At 46.4% G+C, this 17,291-nt stretch overlaps 1 protein-coding gene across 4 annotated transcripts in view; it reads left to right on the forward strand.

Moving 5' to 3' along the window:
- STX5 (syntaxin 5) overlaps positions 1–17,291 on the forward strand; it is a 30,760-nt gene that overhangs the window by 7,799 nt on the left and 5,670 nt on the right. For all 4 annotated transcript variants that reach the window (XM_021079989.2, XM_021079995.2, NM_001243381.1 and 1 more), the window contains exons 6-10: positions 2,026–2,142; positions 2,221–2,277; positions 2,451–2,532; positions 3,586–3,692; positions 3,862–3,983. In XM_021079989.2, the coding sequence (XP_020935648.2) occupies positions 2,026–2,142; positions 2,221–2,277; positions 2,451–2,532; positions 3,586–3,692; positions 3,862–3,983 (485 nt within the window). The remainder of the gene's footprint in view (positions 1–2,025; positions 2,143–2,220; positions 2,278–2,450; positions 2,533–3,585; positions 3,693–3,861; positions 3,984–17,291) is intronic.

Here is a 17,291-nt window from a genome sequence, read left to right on the forward strand (position 1 = left end):
GGTATATGTCGGAATCAGCTGGGGTTTTTTTTGTGGGTCCATGTGGTTTAAGGGAAGAGAGATGAGTTGAGGATGACTCAAGTTTTTGGTCTGAGCAACTGGTGAATGGTGGTGCCATTTACCAAAATGGCAAAGAAGGGGGAATGGTTTTTTTTGAGGGGGAGTTAAGAGTTGTTTTCTACGTTCAGTTTAAGAGGACGTCGCATGCTGCTTGGGTTGCGTAGCACGTGGTCATCAAACACGGGGCTGCCATTCTGTTCACAAAGCACCCGGTGCTCAGTAAACGCTCAGTGTAGACTCTGTTTTCTTGTGGCAGCAGGTCAAGTTAAGAAGGTGTCGGCATGTGACTTAGAAGCTTCTAGGGGAGTTCCCATCATGGCTCAGCGGAAATGAATCTGACTAGGAACCCTGAGGCTGCGGGGGTTCGATTCCTGGCCTCTCTCAGTGGGTTAAGGATCCGATGTTGCCGTGAGCTGTGGTGTAGGTCGCAGTCACGGCTCGGATCCGATGATGCTGTGGCTGTGGTGTAGGCCAGTAGCTGCAGTTCCGATTAGACCCCTAGCCTGGGAACCTCCATATGCCACGAATGCGGCCCTAAAGAAAAAACAAGAAAGAAAGAAAGAAGAGAAGCTTCTAGCTCAGATACCTAGGTGGGAAGTGGTGCCATTTTCTGAGCTTCTTGGGGAGATTTGGTGGAGGGGGGAAAGCTGGAATGCAGTTTTGGACACATGGTTGTGAGGAGACTCCGTTAACTCCAAAGAGACAGACCAATCAGCAGTGGAAATTGTCCCGGCATCCTGAAAGAATGGTTGGAATGGGATAGCAATTGGGGGGGTACTAATGGGGGGGGGCTGTCAGCAGGACTCCAGAAGGTGCCTGATCTAGTTATTTTTTCTAGCCTATTTCTTTCTTTTTTTTCTTTTTTGTCTTTTTAGGGCCCCACTTGCGGCACATGGAAGTTCCCAGGCTAGGGATTGAATCGCAGCTGCAGCTGCCAGCCTACACCACAGACACAGCAGCAGAGGATCTGAGCTGCATCTGGGACCTACACTGCAGCTCATGGCAACACCGGATCCTTAACCCATTGAGCGAGGCCAGGGATTGAACCATTTCCTCATGGATACTAGTTGGGTTCATTACCACTGAGCCACAGGAACTCCCCACATTAGTAATTTTTTAAATTTTATTATTTATTTTTATTTTTATTTTTTGTCTTCTTAGGGCTGCACAAACAGCATATGGAGGGTCCCAGGCTAGGGGTCAAATTGGAGCTGCAGCTGTTCCCCGCAACAGTAATATTTATTAATTATTTGTTTCTTTTTCTTTTTCTTTTTTGTCTTTTTAGGGCTGAACCCACAGCATATGGAGGTTCCCAGGCTAGGGGTCAAATTGGAGCTGCAGGTGCCGGCCTACGCCACAGCCACAGCCACTCCAGATCTGAGCCAAAGCTCACAGCAATGCTGGATCCCCGACCCACTGAGTGAGGCCAGGGATCCTGTGTCCTCCTGGATATTAGTCAGATTCATTTCCGCTGAGCCATGACAGGAACTCCAGCAGTAATTTTTAGAAGGCATTCTGTATGTAAAAATTTTATTGATTGCTCCTGGGAAACCATGCTGCCTTTGACTCTTTCCATCTCCTGAGTCCTGCCCCAGCCCCGCTGTTGGTCAGTGTGCTGTGGGTCAGAGATTTGGGCCTTTTAAGGGGTTCTGTGGCCATGCGCCTGGCCTCACAGCAGGGGTGGGGGTGGGGCCGCCGGGTGGAGGGAGTCAGCAGCTCAGTTATTTACAAATGTCACCACCTCCTTCTGGCTCTCCTCTGCAGGGACCGAGCCAGAGCAAACGCCAGAGCTCGGACCGTCCCAGCAGGCCTTTCTGGTCTGAGTGTCGGAGATACCATCACCCCTGCTAGAAATGCCCACCTTGCCGTCCCTGCCAGCGATGTCCATGTGGGGGAGACGCTGGCCGAGGACACCCCCCTCCCTCCCAGTGGATACTCAAGTTTTTCTGCTTCCTCTTTCACCAGGACATCAATAGCCTCAACAAGCAAATCGCCCAGCTTCAGGATTTCGTGAGAGCCAAGGGCAGCCAGAGCGGCCGGCACCTGCAGACGCATTCCAACACCATTGTGGTCTCCCTGCAGGTGGGACCCGGGAGCGGGGGAGGCAGAAGGCGGACAGTTGTTGTCTCCTCTGGCTGACCCTCTCTCCTCTCCTTCCAGTCGAAGCTGGCCTCCATGTCCAATGACTTCAAATCAGTTTTGGAAGTGAGGACAGAGGTGAGAAGGAGCTGTGTAGGGGGCTAGGAGTCTGGGGATGAGGGTCCCCGAGGGAAACAGGAAAGGGACAAGTGGAAGGGAAGGGCGGGGTGGTCACGGGCCGCAGGCGGGGTCTCTTTAACACGCCGGCCTTCCAGAGGCCTCAGGCGCTTCCCCTTCCTCCCCAACCCCAGAACCTGAAGCAGCAGAGGAGCCGGCGGGAGCAGTTCTCCCGGGCACCCGTGTCAGCCCTGCCCCTCGCGCCCAACCACCTCGGTAAGTCACAGGCAGCGCAGGGAGCCTTGGGGGTAAGGCGCCGTTACTCCGGCTCTGAGGGTACCCTCTAAGGCAGGCGTTGGGTAGGAGAAAGGAGGGCCAAGGACGGTGCTCGGCTTGATCTCTCAGAGGCCAAAGCTGAGGGTGGGATGTGCAGTCCACACCTGGTCTCCCACATTCATTCTCACCGTTGGGGTGAGAAGTCAAGTTCAGAAGGATGACCGTTTCTCTCTTTTTTTTTTTCTTTGAGGGCCACACCTACGGCATCTGGAAGTTCTCAGGCTAGGGACGGAGTAAGAGCTGCAGCCACCAGCCTACGCCACAGCCACAGCCCCGTGGGATCTGAACCGAGTGTGTGACCTACACCACAGCTCATGGCAACGTCAGATCCTTAACCCACTGAGCGAGGCCAGGGATTGAACCTGCATCCTCACGGGTACTAGTTGGGTTCATAACCCACTGAGCCACGATAGGACTCCAAGAATGACAGTTTCTAGTATTTTTTATTTTTATTTTTATTTTCTTTGCTTTTTAGGGCTGTACCCTTGGCATATGGAAGTTCCCAGGCTAGGGGTCCAGTTGGAGCTACAGCTGCTGGCCTAGGCCACAGTCACAGAAACGTGGGATCCACGCCATATCTGTGACCTACACCACAGCCACAGCAACGCCAGATCTGAGCCATGTCTGTGACCTACATCACAGCTCATGGCAACACCAGATCCTTAACCCACTGAGCAAGGCCAGGGATCGAACCCTCAACCTCATGGTTCTTAGTCGGATTCGTTTCTGCTGCACCACGATGGGAACTCCAACAGTTTCTAGTATTTGTTGTGCACCTGTTCATTTTATTTACATTCCATCATCTAATTTTGGCAACCACCCTTTGAGAAAGCAGCTATTATTATCCCCCGTTTTATAGCTGAGGAAACTGAGTCTCAGAGACGTCCAGGGTCACAAGGCTAGTAATTGCCGGAGCTGGGATTCAAATCCAGAGCATGTGGGCTTTGAACCTTTTAACCACTAAGGAGTGCCGTGTCTTCTTTCTTCCCCCAGGGGGCGGTGCTGTGGTTTTGGGGGCAGAGTCCCGAGCCTCTGGGGACGTGGCCATTGACATGATGGATTCTAGGACCAGCCAGCAGCTGCAGCTCATTGATGAGCAGGTACCCAGGCTCTGAGCGGGGGAGGAGTAGCTCCTCTGGTTTCCTCCGTGGGCCACAAGCAAGCGTTTGGAATGTGCCGTGGGTGGAATGGCAAGAGGGAGGGCCCTCAAGAGGCAGGCCCCGCCCTGAGGAAGCTCCCAGGGCTCATGTGCACTCTCTCCCTCTGAAGGACTCCTACATCCAGACCCGGGCAGACACCATGCAGAACATTGAGTCCACAATTGTGGAGCTTGGCTCCATCTTCCAGCAGTTGGCACACATGGTTAAGGAACAGGAAGAAACCATTCAGAGGTGAGACTCTTCCTCTCTTTAACCCTCGGGGGTTGGCATCCTAAAGGTCCCCAGGGGCAGCTTGATGCCCTTTGGAAGAGAGGGTGAACCCTGTCCACCCCCAGGGTCAGTTCACCTCCCTCTGTTCACTCGACAAGTGTTGACTGAGCACCTGTTTCCCACCAGGCCCTGTGCTAGGTGCTGGGGATGTGGGGATGAACAGAACAGTTACATCTGTTTCGTGAGGCTTACTTTGTTGTCTTCATACAGAATTTACCAAGGTGGGTGAGGAGAGCTATTAAAGAGAATTGACAAGGAGTTCTCTTGTGGCACAGGTTTGATCCCTGGCCTGGGAACTTCCTCATGCAGTGGAGTCAGCAAAAAAAAAGAATTTAAAGAAATTTTCGGGTAGTGATAAAGGGCTATACCGAGAAAGTAGGACGAGGTGTTGAGAAAGTGTCGGCGGAGGTATGTCAGATAGGGTGGCAGGGAAGGCTGCTCTGAAGACTCGACTCGACATTTAAGGAGAGGCATGAACAGCAGGAGGGATCCAGCCATGCAAGGGAGAGGGAAAGAGGTGTTCCCATCGTGGCTCAGTGGAAAAGAACCTGACTAGTATCCATGACAACACAGGTCCGATCCCTGACGTCACTCAGTGGGTTAAGGCTCTGGCATTGCTGTGAGCTGTGGTGCAGGTTGCAGATGTGGCTTTGATCCTGCATTGTTGTGGTTGTGGTGTAGGCCAGCAGCTACAGCTCTGATTTGGCCCTGCGCCTGGGACCTTCCATGTGCTGTGGGTGCGGCCCTAAAACGCCAAAAAAAAGAGAGGGGCAAAGAGTATTCTAGGCAGCGCAGACAGCTAGAGCAAAGCCCTCCAGCGGCACAGTCCTGCTGTATTAAAGGATCAAGAAGGCTAGCACAGCTAGAAAGCAGTGAACGGGAACAGAGAGGTACAGGGGGAGACCGGAGGGAGGGAGGCAGAGCCCACCCACGGAAGACGTTTCTGCTCCTGTGGCCTCCGCTGCTACTGCCTGAGAGTATCTGTGCCTCTTTTTTGGCACTTGGTGTTCATTCAGTGAGTTACGGAGGGTACAGCCAAGGTCAAAAGAGACAAACCTGCCTCTGTGGAACTTACATCATAGTAGGGGAGATAGATAGTTAAAAATTCACATAATAAATAGTCCAGAATATATTTTTGTCCAGTGATAAATCCATAAATAAAAGTAGAGTGGGGTAAACTAATAGGCATGGAGGGGCAAGTTGTATATTTAAAGAGGATTGGAGCTCCTGTTGTGGCTTAGTGGGAATGAATCTGATGCAGGTTCGATCCCTGGCCTTGCTCAGTGGGTTAAGGATCCTGCATTGCTGTAAGCTGTGGTATAGGTCACAAACACAGCTTGGATCTGGCATTGCTGTGGCTGTGGCATAGGCCTGCAGCTACAGTTCTGAGTCGACCTCTAGCCTGGGAACCTCCATGTGCCGCGAGTAGGGCCCTAACAAAAAAGACAAAAAAACAAAAAAAAGAGGATAGTTGTGGTAGACCCTATCAGGAAGGTGACATCTGGCATAGTGGGTTAAAAATCCAGCTGCAGTGGCTTGGGTCACTACAGAGTTGTGGGTTTGATCCCCAGCCCCACGAAGTGGGTTAAAAGATCTGGGGTTGCCCCAGCTGCAGCATAGGCAGCAGCTGCAGTGTAGGCCACAGATGCAGCTCGGATTCAGTCCCTGGATCCAGGAACTTCCATGTGTCCAAGGTGTGGATTTTTTTTTAAAAAAAGAGTGAGTGCCCATTGTGGCTCAGTGGGTAAGAACCCGACTAGTTCCATGAGAATGTGGGTTTGTTCCCTGGTCTTGCTTAGTGGGTTAAGGATCTGGCATTGTCTCAAACTGCAGTATAGGTCACAGATGCGGCTAGATCTCGCATTGCTGTGGCTGTGGCTGTGGCCGGCAGCTGCAGCTCCAAATCAGCACCTAGCCCGGGAACTTCCATATGCCACAGGTGCGGCCCTCAAAGCAAAAAAAAAAAAGTTTTTTCTAAAAAAAGAAAGGAAGTGACATCTGAAGTTCTCTTGTGGTACAGTGGGTTAAGGATCTGGCATTGCTACAGATGTGGTGTACAGCGATGTGCACCTGTGGTTCAAATTCGATCCCTGGCCTGGGAACTGCATATGCTGAGGGGTGGCCAAAAAAAGAAAAAGAAAAAAAGAGCTTTCTTTTATTAACCGCATGAGCTGAAGTTCCTCTTTTTTAAGAAAAATTTTTTGATTAAAGTATAGTTGATTTACAGTGTTCTGTCAATTTCTGCTTTACAGCAGAGTGACCCAGTCACACACATGTATTCTTTTTCTCATGTTATCTTCTTCTATCATGTTCCATCATGAGTGATCGGATAGAGTTCCCTGTGCTGCACAGCAGGACCTCATTGCTTACCCATTCTAAATGTGATAGTTTGCATCCACCAACCCCAAACTTCTGGTTCTTCCTCCTCTATCCCCCTCCCCCTTGGCAACCAAAAGTCTGTTCTCCGTGTCTGTGAGTCTGTTTCTGTTGTGTGGATAGGTTCATCTGTTTCATATTTTAGATTCCACGTATAAGGAATATCACATGGTATTCGTCTTTCTGACTTCACTTAGTATGAGAATCTCTAGCTGCATCCATGTTGCTGCAGAAGGCATTGTTTTGTTCTTTCTTATGGCTGAGTAGTAGTATTCCATTGTGTATATGTACCACATCTTTTTTTTTTTCTTTGTCTTTTTAGGGTCGCACCAGCAGCATATGGAAGTTCCTAGGCTGCAGATGGAATCGGAGCTATAGCCGCCACAGCCATAGTAACGCAGGATCCAAGCTGCATCTGCCACTTACACCACAGCTCACGGCCACACTGGATCCTTTACCCCCCGGAGTGAGCAGGGATCAAACCCAGGTCCCTCATGGGTTCTAGTCAGGTTCATTATTTCTGAGCCACAACCGGAACTCCCGGTACCACATCTTAATCCATTCATCTGTCAGACCTTTGGGTGGTTTCCATGCCTTGGCTATGGTGAATAGTGCTGCAGTGAACGTCGGGATGCATGGTATCTTTTTCAATGAAAGTTTTCTCCGGATATATGCCCAGGGGTGGGATTGCTGGGTCATATGGCAGTTCTATATTTCGTTTTCTGAGGAACCTCCATACCGTTTTCCATGGTGGTTGGTTGTATGAATTTACATTCCCTCCAACAGTGAAGGAGGTTTCCCTTTTCTCCACACCCCCTCCAGCACTTGTTATTTGTCAGTTTATTCATGATGGCCGTTCTGACCAGTGTGAGGTGGCGCCTCACTGAAGTTTTGATTTGCATTTCTCTAATAATCAGTGATGTCGACCACCTTTTCCTGTGCCTGTTGGCCATCCGTCTGTCTTCTTTGGAGAAATGTCTGTTTAGGTCTTCTGCCTCTTTTTCGATGGGGTTATTTTTTGTTGTTGAGTTGTATGAATCGTTCTTATCTTTTGAAGATTAAGCCCTTGTCGGTTGCATCGCTTGAAACTATTTTTTCCGTTGCTGTAGGTTATCTTTTCGTTTTTTTTAATGGTTTCTGTAGCTGTGCCAAAGCTTGTGAGTTTGATTAGGTCCCATTGGTTTATTTTTGTTTTTATTTCTCTTGCCTTGGGAGATGACCTAAGAAAACATTTTTACAGTTGATGGCAGAGAATTGAAGTTCCTCTTAATCAGGCTGGATAAAACTTTAATTATTTTGCTGTATTTTCAGAGTAAATAGTTTGTGGATTAGATGCCATGGTAGTGACCAAGGAGGTTTTGTTTTGTTTAATTCTTCCTCTTTTTTTATTATCATTATCAGCTTAAGATTTTTACTGCTTTTTTTTTTTTTTTTTTTTTTTTGTCTTCTTAGGGCTGCACCCTCAGCATATGGAGGTTCCCAGGCTAGGGGCTGAATCAGAGCTGTAGCTGCTGGCCACAGCCACAGCAACGCCAGATCTGAGCTGCATTTTCGACCTACACCACACCTCACGGCAATGCCAGATCCTTAACCCACTGAGCAAAGTCAGGGATTGAACCCGTGTCCTCATGGATACTAGCTGGGTTTGTTAACCTCTGAGCCACGACGAGAACTCCAAGGTTTTTATTGTTCTGTATTACAGTTAGTTAGGATAATAATTATTTTTAGTATTCAGATTGTTCACTTGTCCAGTAGGAGATAAAAGGCTTTGGATTTTGTTTTTTAAAAAAGGGAGAAAATAAAAGTATATTTGTATTTTAATGGGAATGATGCAACAGAAAAATAGAAATTGATGATATAGCAAGATGGGGAAGAATTCTTAAAGTTATGTCCTTGAGAAAGTGAGAGGGGAGTTCCCGTTGTGGCGCAGTGGTTAACGAATCCGACTAGGAACCATGAGGTTGCGGGTTCGGTCCCTGCCCTTGCTCAGTGGGTTAACGATCCGGTGTTGCCCGTGAGCTGTGGTGTAGGTCGCAGAAGTGGCTCGGATCCCGCATTGCTGTGGCTCTGGCGTAGGCCGGTGGCTACAGCTCCGATTGGACCCCTAGCCTGGGAACCTCCACATGCCGTGGGAGCAGCCCAAGAAATAGCAAAAAAAGACAAAAAAAAAAAAAAAAAAGAAAGTGAGAGGAAGTGGGATCAATGCATGAGTGGGGGACTTGGATTTAAGACGAGGTATTGCTAGCTGGGAAAGCAGAATATGTTGAACAGATGCTGGGGGAGGGACCAAGACAAATGAACTCATAGAACCTTATGAATGTCTGGTGCTCAACACCTAATAGTTGAATAAGTACAGAAACATCCTTTTAACTAGTGGTTGCCAAATCTGGATGTTCATAAGAACCCCCAGAGCTCCCAGCGTGGCTCAGTGGTAATGATCCCTGGCCCTGCTCAGTGGGTTAAAGATCTGGCATTGCCGTGAGCTGTGGTGTAGGTCACAGACATGGCGTGGATCTGGTGTTGCTGTGGCTGTGGCGTAGGCCAGCAGCTTCAGTTCTGATTTGATCCCTAGCCTGGAAACTTCCACAGCTGTGGGTGTGGCCCTAAAAAGACACATCAACAAAAAAGAACCCCCTTTAGAGCTTATAAAAAATGAAGATCTGGAGTTCCTTTTGTGACTCAGCAGGTTAAGGACCTGATGTTATCTCTATGAGGATGTGGGTTTGATCCCCAGCTTCGCTCAGTGGCTTAAGGACCTGGCGTTGCTGCAAGGTGTGGTGGAGGTTGCAGATGCAGCTCATATCTGGTCTTTCCATGGCTGTGGTGTAGGCCTCTGTCACAGCTCCCATTCCACCCTTAACCCAGGAACGTCCTTGTGCCAGAGGTGCTGCCATAAAATGGGAAAATAAAGATCTCACCAAGCAGTGGCTGGCAGCCTCCACACAAGGCAGGGCCTGGCAAGTAACCAGACCACGCCTACCAGATCACCCATGTCCAGTCAGCCCCACTGCCACAGAAGGGCCCAAGCAATACTGGGCACCCCTACAGCATGTAGCTCTGGTGAACAGAGGGACATGCACTGCTGGGACTCAGAGGACGTCTCCTAAAAAGGCCACTTCCCTAAGGTCAGGAAACATGACCAACGTACCAAATACACAGAAACAAAAAAAGCCAGTTAGGCAAAATGAGGTGACAGAGGAACACGTTCCAATCAAAGGAACAGATAGAACCCCAGAAGAAGAACTAAGTAAAGTGGAGATAGGCAAACCCTCTGATAAAGAATTTAAGGATGGAGTCACTTGGTAGCCAGCAGTTGGGGATTTGGCATTGTCACTGCTGTGGCTTGGGTTCAGTCCCTGGCCTGGGAACTTGTGCATGCCATGGGCACAGCCAAAAGGAAAAAGAGATGTTGAAGGCAATGATTGTAAAGGTGATCAAGGAACTCAGGAGAAGAATGGCTGAACATGGTGAGAAGTTGAGCAAAGAGTCGGATGATATAAACAAGAACCAAACAGATAAATGTAATAACTAATATGAAAACCACACTAGCAGGAATCACCAGTAGATTAAATGATATAGAGGAATGGACCAGTGAGTCGGAAGACAGAATAGTGGAGATCACTGATGCTGAGCAGAAAAAAAGCATTGAGCACAATTTAAGAAACTTCTGGGACAACATTAAGTGTACTGATATCCACCTTCTAGGGTCTCAGAAGAGAGGAAAAAAACAGAGAAAGTATTTGGAGACATAGTAGCTGAAAACTTCCCAAAAGACATCAAGGTCCAGGAAGCCCAGAGAGTCCTAAACAGGATCAACCCAAAGAGAACCACACCAAGACACATTCTAATTAAAATGGCAGAGATTAAAGATAAAGAGAATATTAAAAGCAGCAAGGGAAAACTAACAAGTTACATACAAGAAAATTCCCATAAGGCTATCAGCTGAGTTTTCCAGCAGAAACTGCAGGTCAGAAGTGAGTGGCATGATATATTTAAAGTGACTAAAAACAGAAATCTACAGGAGTTCTGGGTTAGGGACCTGGTGTTGTAACTGCTGTGTTCCAGGTCGCTGCCATGGTACAGATTCGATCCCTGGCCTGGGAACTTCCACATGCCTGGGACATGGCCAAAAAAAAAAAAAAAAAAAAAAAGAAAAGAAAAAAAAAACTTCAGCCAAGAATACGTTAACTGCCAAGGCTTTTATTCAACATTTGATGAAGAGGTAAAAAATTTTTTACAAGCAGAAGCTAAAAATGTTCAACACCACTACACCAGCTTTACAAAAGATTGATTAAAGGGACTTCTCTGAGTAAAAAAGAAAAGGCCACGACTAAAATCATAAACTGCAAAAGGAAAAAGCTCATTTGTAAAGGCAAATATATAGTAAAGGTAATAAATCAACCACTTACAAAGCTAGTAGGAAAATTTGAAGACAAGTCGTAAAGTCATCTTATCAGCAATAAGTAAGGGGTTCACAAAACAAGAAGATGTAAAATATTTCAAGACAGTAACTCTGGAGGAGGGGTGTAAAAATACATTCAAACTTAAGAGATCAGCAGCTTAAAATAACCACATATAGGGAGTTCCCTGCTGGACTAGCAGTTAAGGATTTGGCGTTATCACTACTGTGACTGGGTTTGATCCCTGCCCCAGGAACTTCCACATGCTGTGGTTGCAGCCAAAACAAAACAAAACAAAAAAACCCAAAAAGCAAAAAACCACACACACATATATAGGTTGCTATATATAAACCTCATGGTACCCATTAGCCAAAAATCTATAATAGATACACAAAAAAGAGAAATTCAAATATGATGCCAAAGATAGACATCACATCATGAGGGAAGAGAACAAAAGAAGGAACAAAAAAGAAACGTAAAAACAATCGCAAAACAGCAATAATTACTTTAAATGTAAATGAACTAAATGCTCCAATTAAAAGACATAGATTGCCTGAAAGTATACAAAAACAGGATCCATATATGTGCTACCTATATATAAGACTCACTTCAGGGAGTTCTCTTATGGTGCAGAAGCTTAAGGATCTCGGCATTGTCACTGCAGCTGCTTGAGTTGCTGCAGTGGCGTAGGTTTGATCCCTGGCCCAAGAATTTCCACATGCTGTGGGTATGGCCAGAAAAGAAAAAGCTTACTATTAAAGACTAGATGCCAGTAAAATGGGCAACCTAGAAGCAGTGAACAAATTGATCTTCCAAGACTGAACGAGGTAGAAATAAAAAGTATGAACTCACACACACACACACACAATTCCTTAGTGGCTCAGCTAGTTAAGGATCCAGCGTTATCACCACTGTGGTTTAGATTGTCTCTGTGGCACAGTTTTGATGTCTGGGCTGGGAATTTCTGCATGCCACAGGCACAGCAAAAAAAAGGGGGGGGGGGAAACAAACCAATTACCAGTAATGAAACCGAATCCATAATCAAAAACAAAACAAAAAAATCCCAGCAAAAGTTCCAGACCAGAAGGCTTCACAGATGAATTCTACAAAATGTTTAGAGAAGGAGTTCCCATCATGGCGCAGTGGTTGACGAATCTGACTGGGAACCATGAGGTTGTGGGTTTGATCCCTGGCCTTGCTCAGTGGGTTAAGACTTGGCGGTGTGAGCTGTGGCGTAGGTTGCAGATGCGGCTCGGATCCCGTGTTGCTGTGGCTCTGGCGTAGGCCAGCATCTACAGCTCCAATTGGATCCCTAGCCTGGGAATCTCCATATGCTGCAGGAGCCGCCCAAGAAATGGCAAAAAAGACAAAAAAAAAAAAAAAAAAAAGTTTAGCGAAGAGTTAACACCTAATCCTCAAACTATTCCAAAAAAATTGCAGAGGAAGGAATGAAGCCAACATCACCCTGAAACCAAAACCAAAAATATCACAGAAAATAAAATTATAGAACAGTATCACTGATGAACATGGATGCAAAAAGCTTCAACAGAATATTAGAAGACTGAATGCAACAATATATTAAAAATATACCCCATGATCAAATGGGAATTTATCCCAGGGATGCAAAGATGTTTCAACATCCACAAATCTTCAGTGCGATACACCACTCTAACAAATTGAGGAACAAAAATCATATGATCGTCTCAATGGATGTGAAAAAAGCTTTTGACAAAATTCAACATCTATTTATGGTAAAAACTCACCACAAAGTGGGTATAGAAGGAACATATCTCAACATAATAAAAGCCATATATGATAAGGCCACAGCTAACATACTTATCAGTGAGAAGCTGAAAGTACATCCTTTTGAGATCAGGAACAAGACAAAGATGCCCATTCTTGCCACTTTTTTGTCTTTTAGGGTGGCACCTAAGGCATATGGAGCTTCCCAGGCTAGGGGTCAAACTGGAGCTGCAGCTGCCAGCCTATGCCACAGCCAACAGCAGTGCCAGGTGTGAGCTGTGTCTGCAGCCTACACCACAGCTCACGGCAACACTGGATCCTTAACCCACTGAGCGAGGCCAGGGATTGAACCTGCGTCCTCATGGATACTAGTCAAGATTCATTTCTGCTGAGCCACAATGGGAATGCCACTTTTATTCAACATAATATTGGAATTTCTAGCCACAGCAGTCAGAGAAGAAAAATAAAAGGAATCTAAACTGTAAAGGAAGAAGTAAAACTGTCAGCATTGCAGATGCCGTGATACTATACATAGAAAATCCTAAAGATGCCACTGAAAAGTTAGTAGAGCTCATCAATGAATTCAGTAAAGTTCCAGGATACAAAATTAATATACAGAAATCTGTTGAATTTCTATACACAAACAAACAGAAATTAAAGGAGTTCCTGCTGTGGCACAGTGGGTTAAGAATCCACCTGCAACTCAGGCCACTGTGGAGGTATGGGTTCAATCCCTGACCAGCACACTGGGTTAAAGGACCCAGCATTGCTTCAGCTGCAGCATAGATTGCAGCTGCAGGTCGGATTCCATCTCTGGCCTAGGAACTTCCGTATGCCATGGGTGTGGTCATAAAAAAAAAAGAAAAATTAAGGAACTCATTTAGGGAGTTCCCGTCATGGCTCAGTGGGTTGTGAACCTGACTAGTATCCATGAGGATGTGGGTTCAGTCCCTAGCCTCGCTCAGTGGGTTAAGCATCTGGTGTTGCTGTGAGCTGTGGTGTAGGTTGCAGATGTGGCTGGGATCCTCCATTGCTGTGGCTGTGGGCATAGGCCAGCAGCTGCAGCTCCGTTTTGACCCCTAGTCTGGGAACTTCTTGAAAAGAAGACCTAAAAAGAAAAAAAGAAAGAAACTCATTTACTATCTCATCAGAAAGAATACTTATGAACAAACCTAAGGATGTGAAAGACCTGTACTTGGAAAACTATAAGACACTGATGAAAAGAAATTGAAGGGAGTTCCCGTCGTGGCGCAGTGGTTAATGAATTCGACTAGGAACCATGAGGTTGCGGGTTCGGTCCCTGCCCTTGCTCAGTGGGTTAACGATCCGGCGTTGCCGTGAGCTGTGGTGTAGGTTGCAGACGCGGCTCGGATCCCGCATTGCTGTGGCTCTGGCGTAGGCCAGTGGCTACAGCTCCGATTCGACCCCTAGCCTGGGAACCTCCATATGCTGCAGGAGCGGCCTAAAGAAATAGCAATAAGACAAAAAAAAAAAAAAAAGAAAAAGAAAAAGAAAAAGAAAAGAAATTGAAGAGGACACAAACTGATAGAATGATCTACCATGTTCACGGGTTGGAAGAATTAATACTAACATGGCCATACTCCCCAAGGCAATCTCCAGATTCAGTGCAGACACTAATGGCATTCTTCAAAGAAATAGAACATATCATTTAAAAATTTGTATGGAAACACAAAAGACCAACAATAGCCAAAACAATCTTGAGGAAGTATAGAGCTTGAGATATCACCCTCCCTGTTCTTCAGACTATACTGCAAAGCTACAGTAATCCAAATAGTATGATACTGGCACAAAAACAGACACCTCGGTGAAACAAAATAGAGAGCCCAGTAGCTCCAGTCACACAATTGGTTAACGCGTGGTACTTATAAGAATAGAGAGCTCAGAAATAAACCCATGCACTGTGGTCAATTAATCTGTGACAAAGGAGGGAATTCCCTGGCAGCTCAGCAGGCTAAAGATCAGGCGTTGTCACTGCTGTCGAGTGGGTTCCATCCCTGGCCCATATGCTGTGGGCTCAGCCAAAAAAAAAAAAAAAAAAGTCAACAACAAAAGAAGCCTAGATATGCAATAGGGAGTGTCTCTTCAGTAAGTGGTGCTGGGAAAACCAAACAGCTACATGTAAAAGAGTGAAATTAGAGCATTTTTTCATACCATATACAAAATATACAAAAGTATATCTCACAAAATACGCAAAAGTAACCTCAAAGTGGATTAAAGGCCTGAATGTAAGACTGGAAATCATAAAACTCCTAGAAGAAAACATAGGCACTCTTAGACATATCATAGCAATTTTTTTTTTGCATCTGTCTCCTAAGGCAAAGGAAACAAAAACAAAAATAAATGGGACTTAAAAGTTTTGCACAGCAAAAGACACCAACAACCCAATTTAAAAATGGGGGAGGTCTTGTTGTGGCTCAGCAGGTTAAGAACCCAACTAGTATCCATGAGGATGTGGGTTCACTCCCTGGCCTTGTTCAGTGGGCTAAGGATTTGGTGCTGCCACAAGCTGTGGCATAGGTCACAGATATGGCTCGGATCTGGTGTGCTGCCGCTTTGGCGTAGGCCAGCAGCTGCAGCTCCAATTCGACCTCTAGCCTGGGAACTTCCATATGCCACAGGTGTAGCCATAAAAAGAAAAAAAAAAAAATGGAAAGAAAAAAGCGAATGAGCATAACAAAACAGAAACAGACTTACTGATGTAGAGAACAAACTAGTGGTTGCTGATGGGGAGAGGGAAAGGGGAGGGGTTTAAGAGCTGAAAACGACTATATATAAAATAAATAAGCTACAAGAATATATTTTACTGGAGTTCCTGCTGTGGCACTTGGGTTAAGAATCCAGCATCTCTGCTGAGGTTTGGGTCTCCACTGAGGCAAGGGTTCTATCTCCGGCCTGGGAACTTCCGTGGCAGTCCACAACACTCATATCTGTAGAATCAGAGTATCCAAGAGTGAGACTAGGAACCTATGTTTTTTAAACTTTGTGTGTGTGTGTGCAGAAGTTCCCAGGCCAGGGATGGAACCTGCACCATAGCAGCAACCTGAGCCACTGCAGTGACAATGCTGATCCTTAACCTACTGAGCCAGAAGAGAAGTTCAGGAACCTTTTTTTTTTTTTGGTCTTTTTGCCTTTTCTAGGGCCGCTCCAGGGGGCATATGGAGGTTCCCAGGCTAGGGGTCTAATCAGAGCTGTTGCTGCCGGTCTACGCCAGAGCCACAGCAACTCGGGATCCGAGCCTAGTCTGCAACCTACGCCACAGCTCATGGCAACACCGGATCCTTAACTCACTGAGCAAGGCCAAGGATCAAACCCAAAACCTCATGGTTCCTAGTCAGATTCGTTCACCACTGCGCCACGATGGGAACTCCCGGGAACCTTTTATTTATTTATTTATCTTTAACCTTGGCCAATTCTTCAGACTACTTTAGTCTTCTCAGTTCAGTGGGAAGATAGGCCACTAGGAGTTCCTGTCGTAGCTCAGCAGAAACAAATCTGACTAGTATCCATGAGGATGCAGATTTGATCCCTGGCCTTGCTCACTGGATTAAGGATCTGGTGTTGCCATGAGCTGTGGTGTAGGCTGCAGACACAGCTCGCATCTGGCATTGCTGTGGCTGTGGCGTAGGCCGGCAGCTGTAGCTCAGTTCAACCCCTAGCCTAGGAACCTCCATATGCCACCGATGTGGCCCTAAAAAGACAACAACAAAAAAAAAAAAAAGAAAGAAAGAGAATGGGGTAGAAGAGGTGTGGGAATTTTGAGGAATCCACAGGATCACACATTCCCACCCACTTGTTCTGCCTCTAGGCAACATCCAGTCCTGGTTGATCTTTATTCCCCACAGCACCTAGTAAAGCGCCTTTACTCTTGGTTGTTGATCATGTGAAACTGGGTGAACACCTGCATTTGTGTAAAGCAGGTTTCCTGGCGCCGATGCATTGAACAGCCTCATGTATTTAATTGGGCAGTTGTATTTATTTATTTATTTATTTTTGTGGCGTCCCCCACCCCCACCCCCGCATATGGAGTTCAAGGGCCAGGGATCAGATCCAAGCCACAATTGGGACCTAAGCCACAGGTGTGGCAACGCTGTGCCAGGCCAGGGAGTCAAACCTGCGTCCTAGCACTCCCAAGACGCTGCCAATCCCATAAGGGCCACAGCCAGAGCTCCTAATTCAATATTTTGAAAGAGCTGTGGATACAGCTGTCTTGGTCCTAGAATCGGGAGAATTGAGTGATTCTTAGCTGGTTCAACTGAAACCTAAGGAATCCCTTGCTGAGCTAGGCCATAAACACTGTAGCTCCTCAGGCTACTATGTATTTTAAATATTAGAATATTATTGTATGGAGTTCCCATCGTGGCTCAATGGAAACGAATCTGACTGGTGTCCACGAGGACACAGATTTGATCCCTGACCTTGCTCAGTGGGTTAAGGATCCGGTGTTGCCGTGAGCTATGGTGTAGGTCGCTACAGCTCTGATTCGACCCCTAGCCTATGGAAACCTCCATATGCCATGGGTTCGGCCCTAAAAAGACCAAAAAAAAAAAAAAAAAAGGAAAAAATATTATTGTAGATTCCAAGAAACAGATTTATAAAAGATAATTTGGGTTCTTTCCCCAATGCATATGTGTTTTAAGTAGTTCAAGTTATAGCATATATGCAGCTTCACATTCTAGTCTTCCTTGAGAGTGTCTTAAGCCCTTTTCAGTGTTAGTACTCCTTTTTTTAT

This window comes from Sus scrofa, chromosome 2 (genome assembly GCF_054392235.1).
Source record: "Sus scrofa isolate SSC_HxYL_T2T_F1_AM1 chromosome 2, Sscrofa_HxYL_maternal_Yorkshire_Landrace_v2.0, whole genome shotgun sequence".
Lineage (NCBI taxonomy): Eukaryota > Metazoa > Chordata > Mammalia > Artiodactyla > Suidae > Sus > Sus scrofa.